Raw genomic sequence first — 18,605 nt, forward strand, 5'->3', positions numbered from 1 at the left:
CTTTTCGCCGGTATGTCCTCATGTGTACTAGCCCAACCAATGGGACGTTATAGAAATATTATATAACTGTCTAATTCCATACAGCCACTGAGAAATTAAGCCATACGTAAGCATTTGTTAATGATCCTTTGTAACTACAACGCTCTTCAGACATTCAGGTCTCGTATACCAAATTTAAGTGAAGAAATTAGGTACGATTTTAAAGGCATGAATACACATTTTAAAGATTAGATAAAATCACATACCAGGAGTTACACACAATATAGATGTATATAACAGGATGGCAAGAAAACATTTTACGTTAGCAAATATATATTTAATGGTATGTGCAGTTGAAAACACTTACACTTCATCATGCACACTTTATAATATACATTAACTGTGTTTATTTCTTTCTGACAATGCATGCTACCAAGACAATTGTTTTAACAGACCCGCAAGAGAAGCGCTTTTCTTAAAAATATATACGGTTCCTGGTTGCTGATGAAGTTTCATACGATGCTCATGAGGCTAAGCTGCCTTTCAGCACAGCAATACTCCCCATACTGTTTTGCTGATATAGAATGCGACAATAAGGTCAGACGACAAAAAACATTCAATCAATTTGAAATAATCCCTTTGAGCGAAAACAATGTCAGGTCCATTTACAAAGGGGATCAATTCTTGATCTTTGTTTACAAACGAAACGCTACTTCCAGTTTCCGACTTATGCTTTCCCTTGACGCAGGCGAATGCTTAATCAGCATCGAGAATAGGCGATTGATCCCTTTTCAGGATATCATTATTCCTTCTAATCATCAGGCAATTTCTATTCATACGATCGTAACTTTCTTCCTTCCTCTTTCGTATATGTTTCTGGTCTTCATATCTTCTCTGTTATGGATCTTTTATGTGAATAACATCAAAACGACAGTCTAGTTTTATGGGATGCACGTGTATACCATGCTTTCAAGTGACTTATAATAATCTGTTTTCAGTGATTATGCCCACACTCCCTTTTATTTTCAAAAGTGAATGGCACTATACCTTCGAAATAAATGCTATTTGGAAGTAATTGGAAATAAGCTTTAGAAAATTATTATGGATATCTATTACGTTCTTAAGATCGATAAAGGGTTTTTAGATGTTGCTGTTGGTTCCTTTGTTTTCATATTATTTCGTCTTATCTTGACTGAGAAGATTTTACAATTTACATTCGCTTTGTAGACCTACAGTCTCTTGGAAAAGGCATTTTAACTTAGAGCCTTGCTTTCCAACCAAATGTTGACTTGCATAGATAGAAGAAATGGAGTTCAAAATATAAGATGTTCATGATGATGAACAGATCTTTCAGAACTGTACGTGACAATGAAAACAAATGAAATAGTAGTAGTTATAGGAGATACCTTAGCGTCAATGGTAATCCCAGTCAAAAAGGTCGTGGAAATGTTTAGCGTCAAGACTTTTCAGATCACCCTGAGAACGTTTAGCGTCAAGGGCAATTGAACATGGGGAATGTCTGGCCTGTATAACGACAAGGGAAAGTTGAGCTGTTGTATAGGGACAATAGGAATGGAACATATGAGGTGACTTCATGGTACTGGACATTGGTAAAAATGTGGCAAGGGTTTTACCTGAATACGCACTATTCTAGCTAGAGGCAAAGATCAGTATATCACACATAAACTATATAATCGACCATAACGATTTTAGGCAAAGAGAATAAATATCGTTTCGAGACATATGATTGGCCCTGAAAAAAGGCTTTTGAAATAATTGTTAATATCATTCCGTTAAAATAGAGGGCATATCATGGGTCTTATTCTCTTCATCAAACTTCTGACTTCTGGACCGTAGATGAGGACTGTCTTTAGACAGCCTTGTTTCTCCGCATATATTATTCTTTTCCAAACGCTCGTATCGGTGGTCCGGATGATCGTCCATGATGATCTGACATGCATCGATAAGTCCGTATGGAACAGCACTGACGATAGGAGGGTAGATGATTCAATGTTAGTCGACATCATGTGACGAGAACAGTTGAAAGGGATGAGGTGAGCAGCTTTTATTTATAGTGGAAGAGCGGATCGAAACCGATTTAGTTTTTTTCACCAATCTCAATTCACGTTACAAAATTCAGTCACAAAACGGAGTCAGTCTTCCAATCCGAAGAGAGCTGCCGGTGACGTCACATTCCTTATATAGATGTGCTAGCGTTTGTGCGCAGTGAATCAATGCGACAATGTTTTCAATCATGACGGTAACTAAGAAGACGATGAACTGGGGTGAACCGGCTGTGGAGACAAGATGGCATAGCATGTCAACACAGATTTACTTCCAGAAGAGACCGATTTTAATGGGGAGATAATGGATTTTCTCTCTTCTTCGCAAGAATTTGTTCCGGTACAAGCACCATCGCTACTTTCCCCTTCTTTACCACACGTCGAGGATTTTAAACAGGGACAGAAAGAATTGGAGATTTTTTTTACAGCAGTAGAAAGATGCATAACAAGCTTTTCTCCTTCAACAGCAACAGCAAGAAGAGGCAAGAAAAAGGAAACAACAGGAAGAAGAAACAACATCAGAGAAGAAAAAGGTCTAGGAGAGAAGGTGGACAGCGAAAATCAAACGGCGACGGTACTCTTAGACATTTTGGCAAGCCAAAGAGCCTAACCCTGTTGCTACACCTGAGATATCAGCCCTAATGATTTCTACCAAATAGTCATCGACAGGAGCAAGTCCAGAATAAACCTTTGGCCGTGGCAGAAGCTTAAGGCAGTTAAAGCTGATTGCTTCCCATTCCTGGTTTTTTTTTTTCTTCAATCCGCAACTGAACTGGCGAAAAGATCATCGGACCGTCTTCGGTAGATGACTTTTGTAACGAAGAAAACACCAAGATCATGTACGAGTTTAACGGGTATTTACTTCACAGATATCCCCTTTGCTCCCCTCAACGTGGCACTAAAAATCAGTTTTTACAACGAACCATGGATGACTTGTAACAGGTTACTTGTCAGCGACGCTTGAAGTTAGAACAGCAAGGATACCAAGTGGTGGAAATGTGGGAACACGAGTACGAGCACCGTTTGAAAACCGATCCTGAGTTTAAACAAATTGTGGAAAGTTATAAGTTGGTGTACCCACTTAACCCACGGGACAGTTTGTACGGAGTACGGATGAATGCCACCTGTATGATGTGCCACGTGTGACTACTTCAGCAAGACAGCATGTGAATCTTATGAATATAGCAGCAAGACAGCACGTGAACATCTCCATGACTACTAGTACCATTACAGCTACCATTGAAAGTGATGATGTGCGTGTCAAACCAACGGATGCGAAAGCGATGCCACTTGATATCGTGGATTCTTTACTGGTTTCCATGGTGGATGTCACCCTCCACGCGAGACCATGCGGCTACAACCCTACGGATGTCATCCAATCATGAGCAAAATCCTGCGGATTTCACCGTACCCTAATCAAAATGAGCATGTCAAAGACAAATATTCGTTCCCCGTGCGTTTGCGTGAATAATTTAACTTTGAAAATCGATTCCAAATGTTCCAAGGAAAGTGACAAAAATATCTGGGAGGACCTACCCCCAACGGATTAGCAAGAGCCGGACTTATCTACTTCGGGAAGGGGATAAAGACACGTGTTTCAGTTGCGGTGGTTCACTTCACGAGTGGGAACAGAAAAAATTAGTGGGACGACCTCAGTAATCTCTGGAAGGATACTTTACAAGAGAACATTCGTGGTTTTCCTGTAGAGTTGAGAGAACGCATATACGGAGAGTTGGTACAGTTATAAGTGAAAAGCAAGAAACATTTGCATCCTAACAATCGTCAACTTTAAAGTTATCCATTTTATGCCATAAGTAACATGATTCAAGTTGTCGGACCTTCAACAACTACCTAATGGATATCGAGGTACGTATTTCAAGATTCAAATAAATTGTGAAAATCCAGACAGCAAAGAGCTGGAAAATAATTATAAAGACTGTTTAAATTTACCATGGCATGTGTGGGATCAGCCACTGGACATCACACCATTACGAGAAGGCTTTTGTGAGCGTGTGTTAGATGTATCAACAAATACTGTTTGTGTAAGGATAGACTATAGAGTGAAAGCGCCTCAGAAGAAACTATGCTCTTTTGTTTGGTCAGATTCATCCAGTAAAGAAGAGGAAACTTTAATAAAACAAAGGGGCATTCAGAAGTAACCCTCAACGTGTGTATAAACACTGGCTGTCACGGATACTTTGCAAGAGAACATTATTGGTTTGCCCGTGGAGTTAAGAAAACGCATTTATGGAGGGCTGGTCAAAATACAAATGAAACGCAAATAACAATTGCATCCTTTACGTCACCGATGTTTGCACCACTGGTACCTGAATGCTATCATAAGATTGATTCAAACGAAAGTGTTACAGTGGTCAGACATTGTTAAACTGGACGTGGGTGAGACTGATTGGTTTGTTGTGATTACAAGGTAGACATACTGCAACGAATTCCAGAAGCAGAGTTAGAGGATTACTAAAATCTTTCTCACAATATAAACTTAGTTCAAGGAAAACCTTTTGAACAGAGTGTGATGTGCATGTTAGTGACTAAACCATTTAGATTCGCCACTTGAGTATGGTCATCTCTGTGGAGAAAATAAACTTCTTGCCTTCGACATAACGAGGTATAAAAACTGGCTTCCATGCCACGGCCTTTATCAGTGGAGATACAACAAAGACACCTGTGTGACTGTACCCTGTGTAGAGACTGTAAGAACATTACATGCTGTCCCCAGGACACCATTGTTACCAAACACATGTTGTACAGTGACTTGTTTATATTCCACTTTGATCGTTGTAATGTGTATTTTATCTTAACCATTTTGCTTTTATGTATATGTGTCTTTCGTTCTGTTCCATTTTAAACATATATTGAAATAAACGTGTCCTGATAAAAGTATTAAAACTGTATTCTTGTCTGTCGTCGTGTCAAAAGTGACATTCCCTGCACGATAGCTACCTATACTGTCGCTGCTCACTCTTCCTCTACTTTCAAAGTCATCGACGAAAACTTAGATCGTGCACGTTGGGAGGCCTTGTATCTTCGCCATCCTTTAACATGTTAAATACCAAACTCAGCGGTTCAGGCAAAACATGAATGGTCAAACTTTTGACCGAACATTAACATCATTTGATCGATCGTCCAATTCAAAGGATCGCGTGGCGTTACAAAAAGAGTGACAATCGGCGTACAGTCTTCTTGAATCTTGCGAGATAGTCAAGGCGAATCCATTTTGTTTGTGGAAGGCATTTCTGGCAAGAACGACGGGATCGTGTCTGACCCTAGCCAAACCCACCTGGTCATCTTAGAAACCCGCGTCAACAAGAACTTATTCGCCAGCTGTGACACCTTCATCATCCATAGCTGCAATATCAGCTGATCGCAATATACCTGCCCCCAAAATCTACGTCCAAGTGCAATCGGTCATTTTACTGAGTTTACTGGAATTGTTCAAGCAAGAATTGTCCAGATTTAATCCGTTGCGAACCTCTCCAAGACGTGTCATACCTGTCATCGAGTTGATACGACGGAAGACAATTAGTGGCGACGCATTTCAGCATAGAAACAAACCATCAGTAAAGAATGGGTATCATTGTATCAAAGATGCGCACACCATTATAATCGTTATTCTTCTGGCGAAAAAGTAAAAGTAAAAAGAAAAGGACAGACTCGCCATCCGAAGAAATACTTAACCAATCATCAACGTCATCAAAGACACAACAGTTCGAAGAAGAAGAGGAGCAACCAAAAGGAAAGATTTGTTGATAAAAGAACGCATGACAAGCGATTGACTTTATTGTGTATTTTGCTTCTGACCCAAACAGTTGTCCCCTAAAAAAGTGCACACCACTCTCTGGCTATAAAAGAAAAGAATGGGAAAGGACTGACTTCTCGTTTAGCGAAATATTGGGACATGTTGTCAGTCTTGTTCAGAGCTCCTTTTGCAATGCGAAAGAACTCATTCAATCAGCCTCCAGTGATGTCATCGCTAACGTGAACAAATGTTGTCTCAACGTCTTGAAAGGCATGATACATTTGTCTAAGCACCAGAAAGAATGCTTACCCAAACATCGACATGTTCGTCGTCAACAGTTCCAAAAGAAAACACCCATGCGTCCACAGAAAAGACGATGGTGCAACGCGGAGGATATATTTTAGGACGTCTTGTCAAAGGATTAGCGAGAGCCATGCTGGGAGGACTCTTGGGAGGAGTTTTACCTACTGGTCCAAGATAAAATGGCCAAGAAGATAAAAGGGATCTCTGGAGTCAAAAGATCTCCGACATGACCTCTGAAATCGAATGGAAGGACGCGAACTGGCTTTAGTGCCTTACAAACGATGGATGGAATACCATCGTTGGCAGGAACAACGGACCCGGCATTTGCCTCCCAATGTTTCATTTGACCTAGATGTCCCGGCTACAGCACGAATTGCAATCGTTTATGGATCGCAACTATTTGTCTGAAACAGACCAATCGCTAAGGTAGTCAACTGATACAAAGGCTGCAACTCTTTCACCAAAAAGCTGCAGACGAAACAACAGCTCTGGCAACTCTATTTTAAGGCTCTGATGAAAAGTCTGTCACCATCTGCAGCGGTCAACACAGATGCACTTCCACGAATGCCTGAGGAGGAAAAGGTATGAGAAATCTGTCAAACGCCGCGAGCAGCTCACATTATAGTAAGATTGCAGCGTCCTTGTTGACCACTTACCCCCACTCCGAAACGAGAACTGAAAGTTAGAGTTACAAAGCCGATTACCACTCATCCTTCGACAGAAGTCAAAAGGAAAGAATTGAAACTAGAAGTGATAAAAGAAAAGAAGACCAAAGCCACCACGTTACTACCTCCAACCCTACTACCACTTCCCTCGACTTCTACTCCCGTGGCACATAGGGCACGTAAATTCGTTTCCAAACCACCATTTTGCCCCATCTGAAGTTGCATCAGCGAAGACTGTGTGGCTTATTGCAACATGGAAAGAGTGTTAGCCAGCATTGATTTTACGATCCATCCCATCCTGCAGGTTACGGAGGAGTTAAAAAGTTGTATCTGGCTGCCAAACGAGTCTAAAAGCCTCCGTTTACTTCAAGCGCAACGATTGTTAAAAGAACCAGCCATGCATACTTTACAAACCCATTCGAAGAAAGTTTCCAGAGGTCGCACCCGAGTGGAGGGTATAGATCATCAATGGCAAGACGATTTAGCTGATACGTCTCACTTGGCCACATACAATCGTGGCTACAACTATTTGTTTTGTGTCATCGACGTCTTTTCCAAATTTGCCTGGGTCGTACCATTGACTTCCAAATCGAGCAATGGGTTTGTTCGAGCCCTCAAACTAGTGTTGAAACAAAGTGTCCATCGCCCTCTTGGATGGCAAACCGAGAAAGGCACCGAATTTCTTAACCAAGCTTTCCAAAAAGAATTAAAAAACGATACATTTATTTTTTTTTCCACCGAAAATCCCGAAACCAAAACTCAGCATCGTGGAACGTTTTAAACACATCTTTTAAGAACGCACGTGGAAAAGGTTTACGTATCAACACTCTCTCAAGTACATCTTAACGCACCTGGTCCAAGCGTACAGCCAATCTTACTATCGAAGCATCGGATGTGCTGCCCCCCCCCCCCCCCCAGTGATTCCCGACAACGAAGTGACCGTTTATGAGAGCCTGTTTGGTACGTGCCTGACAGTGGCTGTCCCCAAGAGAGGTGGAGTATTGGAAGTAGGAGCTTGGGAACTCATTGGCAAAAGCAAACGCACTTTCGACAAAGGTTACTTTCCAGACTGGACAACTTAATTATTTCGTGTCACTGGATGATAGCGTTGCCGTTATCATGCCGTCTATAAATTGGAAGACATGAACGGGGAAGTATTAAAGGAACGTTTTACTTTCCCGAGTTACTACGCGTAACCAAAAAAGAAGAGGAAGTGCCTGGCATCGAAAGCGTTCTGGAACGAAGAACCTGAAAAGTGGGAAAATGACGTGTCAAAGAAGTCAAAGTAGGTAGGAAAGAAAATCCTCCAAGTTTTGATTCTTAAATCGACGCTTTGCAAGTCATTGACTATAGAAGGAAGTTACCATCACGCCCTTCAACACAGCTTCAACCGCTGCCACGTCAACCGTAGCCACGTCTTCTTATGTGCAAGATCTACAGAAGCAACCCTTGTGTTTATGGTGTGGAGAACGTGTGCCTAAAAGGCAAATCGTCCTTTTCTGCCAAATCTTTGCGGTGTATTGTGTCTTTGGTGCTGGCATTGCCAATTTGAGTTTTAGCAGGGAGACAAACAATTTTGGACCATATTGCTGAGCAGTTGTTTGGTTACCTTCTTCCAATCCTTCCATGAAATACTCCTTTAACGGGAACAACGACAGTCTTGTGTCCAATGTCAGTCACTCTAACAACAGTCACCACTCCAAACACCACAATCCCCTTTTAGACACCCCTCTCACTTCAAATGACCCCTCAGACAACAGAAGTCTGGAAATTTGAACAACACCAACCAATTTTAATTAACGGTACCCAGTGACAGTTCCATGGAGGTGTTTCCCAGCAACACTTTGTGTTATTACATGACCAAATTACATCAGAACATTCATTTTGATCCCGAAGCGCATTAGGAAGTGGCTTTGGTGAAAATTATTTACCCTACACAAATTCAAAACATCATTGAAACGCAATGCACTTTCCATGTCGAAATCCTGAACGAACAATTGCGACGCGAGATGACTAAAATTGTCTTTTCACATCACTCTGAACTAGTAAAAAGTAATTCACCATTAAGCATCTACACGGTGAAACTTCCGCCAGGTTATTAATTTAGCGGTCGACATTTGGTGAACACGATTGTTGACGGGTTGATGACAGCCTTTGGCTAAGCCCTGATCAGATCCAAAAAGGTGTTAAGATTGATTACTATAAAGTGGCTATAGGACATGTATCCTGTGTATCGAGGTGTCGATTGACAACGAGTACAAGATTTAGGAGATATGTTGAAATCGGCCTTTCGTTCAGTGGCTCCCGCTTTCAAACCGATGGTGACACAAGGATTGCACGCCTTGAAATATGCCGATTTCGGGAAAGGCTAAGAATGTCTCCAAAATGTCATCACTGAAAAACAAAAAACAAAACGCTAAAGAAGCTTTCTTTTGAGCAGGCACAAACTTCTTGCTTCAAACGGGTACATATATTTTGGGCCTACGAGAAACTCCTATGAATTCTCTGGACGCTACCGAGTCAGGTATTCGTGCTTCCCTGACACCATAGCAAGGACAAGGCAGAAAGAGACGACGAAGACACCATTCCAAAATCGTTCACACCCATAGAGCAGGAAAGACCAAGAAAAGAAGACCCGTCCGAGACTTAGACATTTTTGATTATTAAAATTCACATAGATAAAAAATGAAAGAAATGATGCACCAAGAGTCTTGAGCCTGTTCGAATTCTGAACTGGGTCTAATTGCCATGCCATCCACCATGATGAGGATGCAATGATCCCAATGGGTAGAATTGTATCCCGTCTCCTCTTTGACCGATTCAGCTACAATTGCGTTTGAAATCAAAGGAAAGCCGGAAGATTACATCGATCTAAATAGCAGTTACTTGTACTTGAAAGTCTACGCGAAAATAACGACATTTCAATCCGGGAGTCGATGATAGAGTAGCTTCCGTCAACAATTTCATGCATTCTTTGTTCAGCGAAGTGGATTTTTAGAATCTTGAAAGTGACCGAAAACTGATAGGAGAACAATAAGAGTGGACGGCGAAACACAGATTTCAGGAACAAAGAGATCAGCAGCAACAGCAAGAACATGAACCAGACAGACGTTTTGTCGACTGCCGTATGGACACGAAAGAGTTCTACTTCTCCTACCGAAGAAGTAGGCCTTATCCTGTGAGAATGCCTGCTGCCAGACGTTTACGCAATCTTAGGTGATACAAGATTGCCATAACTCCCCGTCCACAAAAGATAGTCTTTTTCAGGTTTACCCCGATACTCTGGAAACGATATACTAAATCAATTGACAACAATTTGTGTATTTTTGTTTGTCTGTACTCGTAAAATTAGAAGTATGTCTATAAGCAATTCGTTTCTTTGCTTATGTTAGCAAAAAAAAAAAAAAAGAAAAAAAGAAGTGTGTCTGGTAGCTTCCCTAGCTTGTCAAAAAGCATATAGGCGATTGTGTTTGTAGTTAGTGTTTGCAGGTAAGACGTGAGGTTCTGTTTTGTTTTAGGTCCGAGCATTCCATGTTTATGGAGTGATGGTATGATCAATGTAAGTTTTAGTGTCATAAGATGTTTTCTTTCACGTCCGTGATTCACAGATATAAAGGGCAGCATTCGTCGGTTATGCTACCTAACATAGACGCATCAACTTCGAGAAATTAAGTAGCAGAATAGCGAAATTGTTGGAGTTTCAGATGCACCTTGAGTATGCCAGGCACAAACCAGATGAACTAACCATGGAGGCCATATCAGAAAGTGATAGGATAGAGGAGGAGGAAAAGAAGAAAAAGAAAGAAAATGAGAAGGAAAACAAAATAACTATATTGCCTAACATCATGCTGAGACCTCTGTTTGAGGTCAGGAGTGAGGTGAGAACACCTCCACCACTACAACCGGCACCACAACAACGTCAGCTACAGCAACCAGTACCAGTGCCAGAGATAAAGAGACCTCATCATCCCTGACAACAAAATAGAAAACAGAGGGAAGTCCTCACTTAGCCACAAAGTGAAGACTGGGATGATGAGTACACTCAACCCGCCTATGCGCTCCCAAGCACACATATCAATTGGGAGGAGGACTTGAGTTGACGTTGCTTGTTTGAGCCAGACCTGGGAGATGTCAGTATTGAGCAGGTGTATCTGAAGCTCAGAAAAACAGTCCTTTCCATGGATAACCAAATCTCTAGAAAAGAGGCTATTTAAAAACATTTACTCCTTTGCTGATGTGATTGTGTGTGTATGTGTTTGAGTGTATGTTTTTGTATGGGTTAGCGTACGTTTGATGGTATAGTAGATAATGTGTTTATATGCGTTCGCGTACGTTGTGTGTATATATGTGTGTTTGTATGCGTGCGCGTACGTTATGTGGATAGTATATTTTAGTTTTTTTTTTTCCTCTTCCCATGTGTGGATGATAGATATTGTCTTTGTATGAGTTCGCGTACGTTCGTGTCGATAGTATATTTGAGGTTTGCATGCGTTTGCCTACGTTTGTATGGGTAGTATATATTGTATTTCTATGCGTTCGCGTACGTTTGATTTGTAGTAGATAATATATGAAGTTAGAGTAAGGAATGTTTTCCCTTACGTCCGTGATTGACAGATAAAGTCGAGCGTTTGTCATCCGCGCCATTCAACATTGAATACACCAAGATGGCAAGTAATCACCTTGATAAAATGAAGAAGCTGCAAGACGTTCTCGATAATTTGGGAATGATCGAAGAAATGTTAGTCAAACTGGATGACGAGTTTTATGAATACATCCCCATCGAGAAAAGATGGAATTCAATAATCTATGAAACTCAAAGGGCATGCTATAGGAAATAATTAATGAAGAAAAGAGGAGAGGGATGATGAAGAGGATATAATAAGAATGAGTGAAAGGAAGGGAAAGATCGGAAAAAAAGACGAGAATGAGAAGAGGAAGAAAGAGGCATAGGTAAAGAAGAAACAGGAATTAGGAAACAAATTTAAAAATAAGAAGACAACAACAATAAGAAAACTAAGAAGACGGTGAAGGGAAAGAAGAAACTATAACACAAGAAGAAGAAACCCAAATGTCCTTTCCAGGGCCACTCATATGCCTCGTAAAGATATTTATTCTCTTTGCCTAAAGTATTTTTTAGTCGATTTTATAGTTTAGGTGTTATAATTGATGTTCATCAATATATGTCTATGTGTTGTCTAAGTCTATATCTCTACTGTATTTATCTATCCGTAGAGTAGCGTGTATTGAGGTCAAACCATTGCCACATTGTTACCAATGTCTAGTACGCTGATGTCACCTTACCTATTCAATTCTTATTGTCCCTAACAAAAGCCCAACTTTACCTTGTGGTTATAAAAGCTCAGTATTCCCAATGTTCAATTCCGCTCGACGCTAAAAGTTCCGAGAGTGATCTGAAAAGTCTTGACGCTAAACGTTCCCACGGTCTTTTTTTTTTTTTTTGACTGTGAATGCCATAGACGCTAATGTATCCCCTATAACTACTTAATAGTTCTATGTCTTGACATGTTGGAGAACGATTTTCTGATGTAACTGCATAACCGAATTTTAAAAAGCCATATTTATTGTTTACTAAACCTTTATACATAAATTACAAAACCCACTTATTTTCAAACAATTTTTTATACAAATACTTTTTCAAGAAATCACGATTTAAAGCTCCAACGCCGCTGTTAATGTCGTATATGCCAAATCATCTGAATAATACTTGAACTATATTGGTCATAAACATCGATGTGTTCCATTAAACCTATATAACATCAACATAATATCTCCCTAGGACTGAGAAACCTTGCCATTGTTTTCACATGTGTACGGATTAATCCTAATGCGGATCGATAACATCCGATTGTAAACCATTTTCAGCCGAAAGTTAGAGCACGAGATTTCATGACAATACCATTGCAAACATAATAAGTCAACATCACGCTATATGTCGGATTGTCTTAAGCCTATGCTTTGCATTTTGAAGAGCCACAGCTGATCGCCAATATTCACCCGAGCCTTATTGTATCTAATAAATGATTTTTCTTCTCAGATCCGATTTTAAAAAATGCGTGCTTGGATGTCTTCATTCACTCTCAAATCAATTTGAACGCAACGTGCGCATGTTTTTGTTATTAGATACTCACTGACGGAATTTCGTGTCGAACGTATTACATCACTGCTTTTGCTCTCATCTTATTAACTACCTTTGTCCGAGATATCCAAAGTTTATCGTTTCAGAGTTAAATGTGTAGCGTGAACTGCACAAATACTTGAAACACAATGGAAAATGTATATCAGATAATGTCATTGATGCTTGTTAGAAGACAGCTGCATTCAATAAACATTGTTGCTTTGTTATGAGTACCATATTTATCACAAGAATGACATACAATTTGTCATAGATTATGTCACGTGCCCACTACGGAATTATTACTAACGCCGGAGAAGAACGGATAATGAAAATATTAAATAGCCCCGAGCCCCCAGTCAGCAAGGCCGACGGTCAAGGTGTATACAATAGAAAAAAGAATAAGATAAAAGGCATAACGATAAAATATATCACGGTATTCCACAATTACAAGATACTTTTTCAATGTAATTGCTTGCAATCAATACAAGACCTAATCAAATTGCCAGTAATTTCATCACGCGAAATTAAGGGTGAAAGTATTTCCTTCCCGCTTCTCTTCTATGTTACACAACTGTAACTTGCGCCTTGTATCCCGATTCGGCAATTCCGGTACCCTTGTTTTCGTTCTTCGGCCCTGCGCCTTCGCACAACTGTATATTCTGCCGGCCCTCCGCTTTCGCACGACTGCCTATTTCCACGTGCTCTCAACGTCTTCTCCTCTCTCTAATCCACAGGTGGCATCCTATGCCACTCGGAGAGCTTCCTGTGGATTAGAAGGGACGTACAATTTTGATTCATTGCTCAATCACACGAGAATGAACATGATCTCACATACCTTCAATAAGCATAATGACAATTAAATCATTAGGTCAACTCATCTAGATATTCCACACATGCTCATTCTATAATCAAGCTATAACAACAACAATATCACAATACATACACACATGTCCCTTAATTCTCTATATAGTAAACTATCAACATCAACAATATTCCAATGCATTTCCTACCTTACAAATTATTTTAAAAAATAAAAATGTAAAAATGCCTAATTATTCGAACACAAGGCCAACAATGACCAACTCGGCATAATCCACAACTATATATTCAAATACAAAAATGTACAAGTTCTAGCACTAATCACTATTAAATTCAGTTATGCACCAAGATGCAAAATCGTAGCAGATTACACCAGCCACTTCGATTCTATCCTAACAACTACATGCGTTAATCTTTAATATTAATAATTCATCATATGCTACATTAAACCATGTTGGTAATTCAGCTATACATAGAAAATTAAAGTTCTACTAAATTAAATGCACATAATAACGTATAAATCCTACGACACCCTGTAAAAAAAGTAAGACAGACTGGGACGAAGATAGTTTACCTCAGAAAACTTTACTCGCAAATCTCTTCCCAATTTCCTAGAACTCCTTTTTTCCCAATCTTTCTTACGGGGATACAATATGTTCTCGGAGTACGGGAGGTTCCTTTAGTCACTTCCAAACCTGTATTGATTCTTCCAAAATTAATGTTACAGGACTATGGTTGCGTAAGAAACCCACTCAAAATTTGATTATTCTAGTGCTGATTGGATACCGGTGGTCACTTTGAAAACTGTCAACTCTAATAACACTGATATATTATGATGTCGAGTTTTCCTGTCTCTAAACCTAAACCAACCGGTGATATGAATGGCTGATTGCAAAACAAACAGAGTATATCACCACCCCAGCAATGTTCTCTTTGAATTAACCGCGAAATTGACTGTAACGAAATGGGTAATGCACGGTCTGGCAGTTTCTTTGTTTCAAAATCGGTCTAAAGTCGTAATAGAATATAACAATTATTGGCATTACCCAAATTACTTTGAATTACGAATTATATCGGAAGACATTTATAAACATGAGCAGGAATTGTTAACACGTTTTCTCGCACAACGCAACAAGATTAATTATTGATAAGGTCTTCCAAATTAGAACGAACTACACTTACTCTGTATCAGTAATCAAAACGGTTATACCCATTTATATACATAATACATAAGTAAACTTTCTATACATATGCAATTGGATCGATTACCTTGACTTAGGGCAATGCTATATTCTTATCACCAAAAAATATTTTATAGTTTACCTCTCTTGCATCCTCCATATTTCAAACATCGATAACTTGAACACTCAGGATAAATCGTGACTTTCACTTATTCCTGATGCAACGCTTCTATTCCCGGTAACCTCGAAAACACGGAACAACCCTAGATTCGAACAAAACATGTGTCTCAACGCACTTCAAGTTTTCGAAAGTTATTTTGTATTTTGTAGATCTGAGCAATCTGTGTGAATTTTCATACGAAAATAATTAAAATCCCTGAGTTCTATTTTGTTTTTGTTTTGTTTACCAGATCTTTATATTATATCAAAGTGATCATCATTTCTTTTGTAGGATCTCATCGCATGGATCACGCTCGGAGCGCATCATATTCCCCAGACAGAAAATATCCCTAACGCCAACACAGTAGGAAGCCAGATGTCTTTCTTCATTATTCCGTTCAACTACTTTGCAGAGGATCCTTCCATGAATTCCCGTGATGCAGTGCGTATAACTCCAAGAGACAAAAGGCAGCCTCTTGCTGGTGCCATAGTTGAGGAATACGGTGCAGCCGATCCGGCAACCTGTCAGCCTCAGAACAGCTTCCCCAAAAGTCTTCTTGAAAGAAATAGTACTTTTCTATTTTCTTAGACGTCCAAATATTATCCTTGTTAAAACTATAGTGGTGCCACCAGCTAACCTTTTGATCAACTGTTATTGGAAATAAACCTTAAAGCACGATTTATTGTGTTGTACTGCCACTACGTACCTGCTGTACGCAGTCAATTTTGTAATACTAACTTATATTAAAAAACTCGAGCGACTACGGAGATCATTACCGGTAATGGCCGCCCGGTCTGCATAGAAAGAGGAATATAGATAATGATGCTTAATATATATATAGTATGTACGCTGTATCAATGATATATCAAGAGATGTATACATTTTTCATTAAAAGGAAACGAGCCTTGCCGAATTTTCTTTTAATAAAACATTTATTCAGCGAGTAGTATATCAGTGAAATAGCGTAAATACTGTACATATATTTTTATATAACATTCAAAGAAATAAATTTACCTTTTAAACGGAGTTAAGATTAATTACAGGCATCTATGTATCGACCGAGTTAATGAACTCTTCAGATCCCCCAGTGTGTCCGCTACAAGATATAGTTCTATACCTTTAGTGGCTATTCATAATCACCTTTGCATATTGATAAGTTGATTGTTTTATTTTTTTAGCTTCTATTTTTACTCACATTGATTGAATCAATGAAACACACACTTATGATTTAAACATGAAAGATAGTTCTAATGATAAAATTAGAGCACTGCAAGACGCTTTGTTACCAACGCCATTCACATGAACCCTAAGCCATTAACGTACAGCCGCATGGACATTGATGTGGAGTAGGAACCAAGCGAAATGACGAACCAATAAGAGGTAATTAAAATATTTTAATATATTAACAGTTTATCTAAATCTTCTTTTGTAACAGTACCACCGACCATAAACTCTCTCTCTCTCTCTCTCTCTCTCTGGTCGATTTGACCTGAAAACAACTCCCCCCTCTCTCGGTTGGACGGTTTGACTTAACTTCATCATTCAAAAGTCCAGAGACATCGTGGGACGACACAAACAAAAATCCTCTACGCTCGTTATTTCATAGATTTTAGCCCGTATCTTGCTAAGATGGTCCATAGTGAGAGCGAGAGAGAGAGACAGAGAGAGAATGACCTTTGGATATTTCCTTGTTTAATTAATAATAATCTAATTTTTGAACATTATAGCATGTTTAAGAAGCATCAACAACAATACAACATATACATCACAGTATGTGTACCACGTAAGCTAGAAATTTACCGTATCATGTCGACATGATTTGCAACTTTGTATCATTGATAAACATGGTAGATAAATCCCAAGAAAAGTGCACACATATCGTTACGACGAACCATATTTGTGTAGGTTACTTGGTGCAATTTCTATTTCAAGGTCTTAGTCCAGCCCAAATTCCTTTTTTCTCACTCCACATTTCTGCGTAGTTTGTCGGTTACGCATGAGAGGGAAAGAGGAACAAAAAGCAGAAAGGATTTTGATGAAAATGTGTACATAATAAATACATTTAGAAAACGGGGATTAATAATACATTTTATCGCTATTTTCATGCGTCACTAATGGTTAATGTGTGGAAATTGATCATTGATCTAGAATCAGCTGCAGACGGTCGCGTGAATGTTTGCAGTTGCATATTATTGCGCCATAGGCGGATCACAATTTCATATATCAATAGTACTGGTATAACGAATTGCTTTATACTAACACTTTAAATGCCATGCTATTTTTAATGTATGTTGTATATGGCTATGTTCAATTGTTAAGGAAAAGGAACAGACTGTGTATCTTTCTGTGCAAATAGCTAGCTGAGTTGAATCTATACATAACGTCCTATGGTTAATGCAATACAAGTAACCGAAATATAGCATGATTAACACAAGCACAATTTCAAACTACAAGAATTTTTAATATTAAATGTTTCCTTTGATAATCTCCATGCATAGATGAGATAAACGTTTGAATGGATAATACAAACAGGAGACGAGGAGCTACAATTTAGAATCGTGAAAATATTATGTACGATTATGTTACATACAATTCATGGTGTCCCATCTGTAATATCAGACAGTCTGCATTGAGGAAGCTTGCCTAGAAATCAGTATGATACAGTGAAGCTACCATTTTTATTGGTAAACCGGAACAAATGGAAGACAGGATTAGATACAAAGCCCACGTTGTGTCACTACTAAAAATAATTTATATTCCATTATTTGAATCATAACAACAAATCTTATTTGACAAATAAATGTAAGTATATCAAGGAGTCCAGTTATTTTCCAAATGAGAACTCAAAGAACAAAGACTGTAAATGGTTTCTGATATCATCGAAAATAAAATAATGTCAATACACAGAGACAGATCGGATTTATTGCATTGGTGGACCTCTCTTATTCATCAGTATTTTATAAGAATGGGATACATTTGGAATTAACTTTACAATTTCAATTGAATTCTTCACTTCGGGTAATCAGTTTTAAAAGTTCAGCTGAATTCTTGATTTTGGGTAGTCATTTTCAAAATTAAGGATTTACAAATATGTTTAGTCTTGTTGTTCACTTCTTTCATATACAAAGTTTTAAGTTTGTGTAAATTTCAAGTTTTAAGTTTGTGTAAATTTCAAGAGACAGATACATTTTAAGTTTACAGACATTTAGTTCAAAATCAAGTACCACTGAAAATATAAATGTTGCATTGATCTCATACATTTAGGCATTTTATTAATATTCCGGAAGTGTTGTTTTCATGCTTTAATTGAAGGTTTTGCCAAATGCTGTGATTTGATCCCATATTCTGTACAATGAAGGTAACGTCTCGAAATCCTGAAGAAAAATGAGGGTTGAAATCAAAATGGCGAATTGGTAATAGTGATATCACTTTGAAAAAACAAAACACCCACTGAAACTTTCCTCACCCTAATAATGAACTTGAATGTTCGGTTTACACTGAAATAAATGAGTGTAGAGAACTAAACATTAGTCAGCATTCTATGA

At 38.8% G+C, this 18,605-nt stretch overlaps 1 protein-coding gene across 1 annotated transcript in view; it reads left to right on the plus strand.

The window, feature by feature from the left end:
- Nucleotides 1–15,738, plus strand: part of LOC149800526 (putative amine oxidase [copper-containing]) — a 39,159-nt gene extending 23,421 nt beyond the window's left edge. Inside the window, exon 3 of the mRNA XM_089954458.1 lies at nt 15,352–15,738. Coding sequence (XP_089810584.1) covers nt 15,352–15,648 — 297 coding nt within the window. The 3' untranslated portion in view covers nt 15,649–15,738. The remainder of the gene's footprint in view (nt 1–15,351) is intronic.
- Nucleotides 15,739–18,605: the final 2,867 nt, after the last annotated feature.

Source organism: Sinohyriopsis cumingii, chromosome 4 (genome assembly GCF_028554795.1).
Source record: "Sinohyriopsis cumingii isolate HCF-2022 chromosome 4, ASM2855479v2, whole genome shotgun sequence".
Taxonomy (NCBI): domain Eukaryota; kingdom Metazoa; phylum Mollusca; class Bivalvia; order Unionida; family Unionidae; genus Sinohyriopsis; species Sinohyriopsis cumingii.